The 7,500-nt window shown below is 41.9% G+C and overlaps 1 protein-coding gene across 2 annotated transcripts in view; it reads left to right on the top strand.

The window, feature by feature from the left end:
* The window catches only part of LOC106878886 (deubiquitinating protein VCPIP1), a 51,556-nt gene that overhangs the window by 41,424 nt on the left and 2,632 nt on the right, over nucleotides 1–7,500 (top strand). For both annotated transcript variants that reach the window (XM_089341323.1, XM_089341322.1), the window contains exons 10-13: nucleotides 229–536; nucleotides 2,462–2,549; nucleotides 4,889–5,049; nucleotides 6,461–6,946. In XM_089341323.1, coding sequence (XP_089197449.1) covers nucleotides 229–536; nucleotides 2,462–2,549; nucleotides 4,889–5,049; nucleotides 6,461–6,946 — 1,043 coding nt within the window. The remainder of the gene's footprint in view (nucleotides 1–228; nucleotides 537–2,461; nucleotides 2,550–4,888; nucleotides 5,050–6,460; nucleotides 6,947–7,500) is intronic.

The raw sequence follows: 7,500 nt of genomic DNA, 5'->3' as shown, positions 1-7,500 counted from the left end.
GACAAACTTGTATATTTACTGTGTTTGCTGTATTTTATGTTCAAACCAGCCAGATCTAACCTATTGCACCTACCCTGTTATGTTATTCTGAAAATAAACTATCATATGAAATCTTAAAGCTACAAGATAATGCATGATTAATTCAAAATGGCATGAAGAAGTGAGCATTACATTCAACAGAGCAAGCTGAGAGCCAAAGGGGTTAATGTGGTAATATTTATTTTCCAGGTGAGTTCCTTAGTAAGCTCCTGATACAATACGTTGCTGACCAGCTTCTACAGATCACTGCTGACATCAATAACAGGAAGTCACTGAATGACAGAAGTGGTTCGCCAAAGAGGAAGTCTACAGCCACTGGTGATAGCGGTACATTCAATGCTTCTAATCCCACAACAGCCAGCAGCTGCAGTAGTAGTAGTGGTGGTAGTGGTAGTGGTGTCGGAAGTACTGGCTCACCAAAACGGAGATCTGCAACCACTGGTGAAGGCAGTGTTGGCACAGGTGATGGAACAAGTCAGAGCAGTTCTGTACATAATGTAAGTGGTTAGTAATTAAATGAATCCTCGTTAGTTCGTTTCAGTGATGGCGTTATCAGATGTTTGACTGATTGCATTTATGTTTGTCGTGAATGGGTGGGACTTAGCCATTCATTAAATAAAGATTGATAAAGTAGGTCCCAGACTAAGTACTCGGGTCAATATAATCAATTAAAGCCCTTGAAAGCGATATTTTTCCATGTGGTCAACATCCAGTGGTTAAAACCAGTGGCCTGGCTCTCTGTCAGTTTATGACGATGAGCATTCCAGTTGATCCGAACAGCCAGCTCGTGAAATTAATGTGAAAGTGGCTGAGTACTCCACAGACACACATGTACCTTTTAACATAGTTCCCAGGGAGATTCAGTACAGCACAGAGTGTGACAAGGCTGGCCCTTTTGAATTACAGGTATTACTCATTTTTGCCAGCTAAATGGACTGGAGCAATACAAACTAAGCAGAGTGTCTTGCACAAGGACACAGTGCACCAGCAGGAATTTGAACTCCCGACCTTTTGATTGTGAGCTGAATACACTTACCACTAAGCCACATGTCTTATAAAAACCAGTGAAAATTTTAAAACTGCCTTAACTCTTTGGTGTTTAAGCTGGCCTTATCCTGCCCAAATATCCTACGTTTTATATTCAAACTGGCCATATCCAGCCTCTCACACCTAACCTACAATGACATTCTAAGAATAAACTATCACACCAACGACACTTCAAAGCTGTAAGATAATGCGTGATTAATTCAAAACAATTTGAGTGAAAAAAGCTCTCCATTTTAACCGATTAATCTGAACACTAAAGGGTTAACAAATATCAGATTTGAATTGTTGAACTGGAGCCTGGTCTAGCCATCTGGTTCACCAAGCCTCAGTCAAATCGTCCAACCCATGCTAGCATGGAAAGCGGACGTTAAACGACGATGGTGGTGGTGGTGGTGGCGGCGGAGAATAAAAATAATAATGATAATTAGTAATCCAATGTTTTTATCTACTTGACTACTTCTGCTGTTGATCCACTGAAATCTAAGCCGCACTGGTCTTTGCTCGATGCAGCAACAGCAACGACAGCAGTCGCTCTTTCATATGAGGCTGACATGTGATAACCAGAGATAACAGCTATCGGCAGGGGTCGAAGGTCAAAATGAAGTTCTGTAACACTTTTGTTATCAATACTTGTTGATTGTTGTGTTGCTTACTCACTGTCAAATGTAGGTGCAGGCATGGCTCCGTGGTAAGATGTTCGCTTCCCGACCATGTGGTTTCTGGTTCAGTTCCACTGCATGGCACTTTCTGCTATGTCAAGTTTTATATCGTTTAAAATTATTTACCATATATTTATATATATATTCTTTTATTCTTTTGCTTGTTTCAGTCATTTGACTGCAGCCATGCTGGAGCACCGCTTTGAAGGCTTTTAAGTCAAACGAATTGACCCCAGGACTTATTTTTTAAGCCTAGTACTTATTCTATTGGGCTCTTTTGCCAAACCGCTAAGTTACAGGGACGTAAACACACCACCATCGGTTGTCAAGCGATGTTGGGGGAACAAACAGACACACATACATACATACATATATATATATATATATATATATATATATATATATATACGACGGGCTTCTTTCAGTTTCTGTCTGCCAAATCCACTCACAAGGCTTTGGTCGGCCCAAGGCTGTAGTAGAAGACACTTGCCCAAGGTACCACGCAGTGGGACTGAACCCAGAACCATGTGGTTCATAAGCAAGCTACTTACCACACAGCCACTCCTACCATTATGGCAAATCTGGTTATCACATCATGTTTTCACTGTGGCTTCAATCTATGAACTGATTCCCATTTAACAACTGACTTATTTATTACTTCATGCTGACTTTCCCAGTAAATTCCTAAACATCTTTTTTCATATATTATCTCATAGCAACAAAAATTCCAAAGTGGTTCTGTTCAGCAAAAGAATAAAGATAAACAGCGGAGTACCGAAGTGGTGCTACCCAACCAAGATATGAGTAAGTCAGCATTTTTACTTTGATAGTAACTATCTCTGTGTGTGCGCATGTGATGCATGTGTTGTGTGTGTGTATTTTTTTATTTCAGTCATTTGACTGTGGTCATACTGGAGCACCACCTTGAAGTCAATCCAAGGAGTCATTTTTTAAGCCTAATACTTCTCTATTGCCTAACCACTAAGTTACATGGATGTAAACACACCAACACTAGTTGTCAAACGGTGATGGGAGGACAAATACACACACACAAGCGACTTCTTTCAGTTTCCGTCTACCAATTCCACTCACAAGGCTTTGGTCAGTCTGAGGCTATGGTAGAAAACATTTGCCCAAGGTGCCATGCAGTAGGACTGAAATCATAACCATGTGGTTGGGAAGCAAGCTTCTTACCACACAGCCATGCCTGTGTATGAGTTTATAGACAGCTTGCCAATGGATTATGCTCAGTTCGTAATTGCAGACCCGCTTACCTCTGATGTATGTGGCAAAATCTACAAGAGCTGCTCCAGACTCAAAAGACATTTGAAAACTCACAATGATCCTCCACCTTAGACACCTAGCCATCAGGCTGAAGACATGGTTTTAGTTTGCAGTCTTTGCAGCAAACTCTGTAAGTCTCTCACTGGCTTCATGTGTTGCTGTCAATCTCATTGTTCGTAGAGACAATCAGTTAGAAGTCAGCCTGTGAGAAATAGTCTGACAAGAAGACGGTCATCACACACACACATGTTTTTTTATTCTTTTACTTGTTTCAGTCATTTGACAGTGGCCATGCTGGAGCACCGCCTTTAGTCGAGCAAATCGACCCCCAGGCCTTACTCTTTGTAAGCCTAGTACTTATTCTATCTGTCTCTTTTGCCAAACTGCTAAGTTACAGGGATGTAAACACATCAGCATCAGTTGTCAAGCAATGTTGGGGGAACAAACACACAGACACACACATATATATGCTTCTTTCAGTTTCCGTCTACCAAATCTACTCACAAGGCTTTGGTCGGCCCAAGGCTATAGTAGAAGATACTTGCCCAAGGTGCCACGCAGTGGGACTGAACCCAGGACCTTGTGGTTGATAAGCAAGTTACTTACCACACAGCCACTCCTGCGCCTACACATAATAATACATTTATCATAACTATAATACTTTTAATATTTTTGATAAAGATAAATGAGTATTGTATGTGTTTTCTTATTTCATAACTGTATACCTGCTTTTGCACCGCTCTGCATATTAAAGTACCTGTGTGGCACCAGGTAAAACCACCTGTGTAGTGCCACGTAAGAGCACCCAGCACACACTGTAAAGTAAAGTTGGCGTTAGGGAGGGAATCCAGCCGTAGAAACCATGCCAAAATCAGACTGGAGTTTGGTGCACCTCCCCAGCTTGTAAGCTCTCGTCATACTGTCCAACCCCTGCCAGCATGGACAGTGGACGTTAAATGATGATACATATAAAGGAAATGTATATATGACATGATCTTCACTGTTTATGTCAGCAGTTCTCAACCAGGGCCCCATATAAGATTTAGTAGTTAAAAATTGTTTATACTTTTTACAATACACAAAATATTTTAATAATTACTTTTATACAATTCCTAAAATGGCATATTTTTGTTTTTAAAACTTCAAATGACTGTGGATGTCCAGGAGAGTAAAATGGGAATCAAAAGGGTTTCATCATCATCATTTAACGTCTGCTTTCCATGCTAGCATGGGTCGGACGATTTGACCTGGGACTGGCAAACCAGATGGCTACACCAGACTCCAATCTGATCTGGCAGAGTTTCTACAGCTGGATGCCCTTCCTAATGCCAACCACTCTGAGAGTGTAGTGAGTGCTTTTTATATGCCACCGGCACATGGGCCAGTCTGGCGGTACTGGCAACGGCCACACTCAAATGGTGTTTTTTACGTGCCACCTGCACAGGAGCCAGTCCAATGTTTTGTTCACATGCCACTGGCACAAATACCAGTAAGGTGAAGCTGGAAATAATCGTACTCAAACAGTGCTGTTTACGTGGCACCGGCATGGAAGCGAGACCGCTGCTCTGGCAGTGATCCCGCCCAGATAAGCGTAAAAAGATTGAGGACTACTGATTTTCATTATAGCTAATATGTGTGTATCTGATGTGATCTTTACTATTTACATAGTATAACTGCAGTTGTTCGGCTACTACAGTTGATGTTCACCAACTGTAGTTGTTATGTTATAAAACTGATTGTCTGTGATCCATTCACCAACTCTATCTGCTGTGTTGTTATTATCGTTGCTGTGAAACCTAAACTGACCAAACCATAATATATATTCCAGTAAACTTTCATATGAATGCTCTTTTTCACAGCTGCAGACCCGATGGATGTATCAATGTGCAAGGACCTTTGGAAATACTCCCAAGAAAACCCACAACACTTTAGCAATGGTGGGCTGTTTTATTGTCAGCTGAAGCAAGAGAGAGACTTTGTAAACGGCTCGCATTTCAGTATTCCTGCTTTACCTGGCAAGGTATTTTTGGATTTCATTTTTATATTTTTTTCTGTAAAACAGTATCATTGGATATATTAACCAACAGAATTAATCAATGGGTCTGTGTATCTCTAATGGCTCTACCCACCACATACATAATTTCATATATATTAACTGCTGGTAGGGACACTGTATTTTATTATGCAACCTTAATATACTACCACACACACATACATACATATATAGAGGGAGAGAGAAGTTGATTTTTCAAAGGGCACCCAACTATCAGACATTGGAGCTCAACAGTCTCCCAGCCAGTTGAATCCTGTCAAACTGTCCAACCTTTGGTAGCGTGGAAGACAGATGTTAATTGATAATGATATGGAAGGGATAGACCCAGGAAGACATTGGATGAAGTGGTGAGAAAGGATCTTCAGATGTTGGGCCTCACATGTTGCTGTGCTTGAGAAGAAATGTGAAGCTGGGTAAAAATCATGGTTGTCCTTGCATTACAGACATGTCTCCTGCATCCCTCACCACCTGGGTGTTCCTAATCTCGTGGCCTTGTGGGTGCTGGTGCCATGTAAAAGCACCCAGTACACTCTGTAAAGGGGTTAGCAATTAAGAATGGCATCCAGCTGTAGAAACCCTGCCAAACCAGACTGGAGCCTGGTGTTGCCATCCGGTTTCACCAGTCCTCAGTCAAATCGTCCAACCCATGCTAGCATGGAAAGCGGACGTTAAACGATGATGATGATGATGATGATGATGATCCAGCTGTAGAAACCCTTCCAAACCAGACATGGATTGTGGACACCTCTTCAGCTGGCCAGCAGCTTCTGTCAAACTGTCCAACCCATGAGAAACGGATGTCAATGATGATGATGATAATATCATCATCATCAATGTCTGTTTTCCATGCTGGCATGGGTTGGACGGTTTGACTGAAAACTGGTAAGCTGCACCAGGTTCCAGTCTGATTTGGCATGGTTTCTACAGCTGGATGCCCTTTCTAATGCCAACCACTCCAAGAATGTAGTGAGTGCCTTTTACATGCTACCGGCCATTACTAACGATCTCACTTGGCTTGACAGGTTTTCTCAAGCATGTTATATTGCCAAAGGTCTCAGTCACTTGTCACTGCCTCCATGAGGCCCAAAGTTTGAAGAGTGCTTCTTATATGCCACCAGCACAAGTGCCAGTTACACAACACTGGCATTGGCCATGACTACCATTTCATTTGGCTTAACAGGTCTTCTCAAGCACAGCATATCGCCAAAGGTCTGTCACTTGTCATTGCCTCTGTGAGGCTCAACATGCAAAGATCATGCCTCACCACCTCGTCCCATGTTTATGAAATTATTTATCAATGCCATACACAAATTAGTTCAGAATTCAAATACTTCTGTTGTGATGTGGTTGTGAAATCTATTAAATGTCTTTGTTGCAGGTATTCGTTTATAATTCTGCTGATGACAGACTGGATATATGCCTGAAACCATACGGGCATTTTTCTGTCGAGCCAGATGTAGAAGAGAAAGCCAGGAGCACAAAGCCACACCTATACCTCAACTGTGAATATCCAAAACCTGCTCTCTCCAGCACAAACTTTCGACGTAGCAAGAAATCAGCCCCGTCGTCTGAAGCAGACCACTCTTCTAAGTTGTTTCACTGCAAGGACTCCATGACTTCAGATAAGAAAGGGGACTTAACTGAGGGGAAAGAGAGCAACAAGAAGCCAGCAGCGCTGCCCAAGACCAGCTACAGCAAGAGCGAACACCCAACGTATCAGAGACTAGGGCCAGGTTTCAGTGTATTGGGTGCCGAACATTCAAATGTGACCAATCATAGTTTAGAATTACTCCACACACTAGCAAAGAACATTGACCCGGCTATCTTTGACCAATTGAAGGATTCTGAGGTTGAAAAGAATCAGGTAAGAGACCTTTTGTTTCTGTTATATATTTATTAGGTATTTGTAAAGGCACGGGCGTAGCTGTGTGGTAAGGAGTTTGCTTCCCAACCACATGGTCCCAGGTTCAGTTCTACCTTGGTGACATTTTTGTTTTGAAGCAAACGTTGCAAAATGATAGATAGGTAGGCAGACACTATAGTGATGTAGGCATATATATATAAATTTATATATAGAGGCACAGGGTGGCTGTGTGGTAAAAAGCTTGCTTCCCAACCACATCGTTTCAGGTTCAGTCCAACTGTGTGGCATCTTGGGCAAGTGTCTTCTATAGCCTCATAGCCTCAGGTTGACCAAAGCCTTGTGAATGGATTTGGTAGACGGAAACTAAAAGAAGCCCGTCATATATATATATGTGTGTGTGTGCATGTTTTTGTCCTCCCACCATCACTTGACAACCGATGGTGGTGTGTTTACGTCCCCATAACTTAGCAGTTCAGCAAAAGTGACCAACGGAATAAGTACTAGGCTTACAAAGAATAAGTCCTGTGGTTGATTTGTTCGACTAAAACCCTTTA

This window comes from Octopus bimaculoides, chromosome 24, assembly GCF_046866305.1.
Source record: "Octopus bimaculoides isolate indiv1 chromosome 24, ASM4686630v1, whole genome shotgun sequence".
Lineage (NCBI taxonomy): Eukaryota > Metazoa > Mollusca > Cephalopoda > Octopoda > Octopodidae > Octopus > Octopus bimaculoides.
This window is presented reverse-complemented; position numbering and strand designations above follow the sequence as displayed.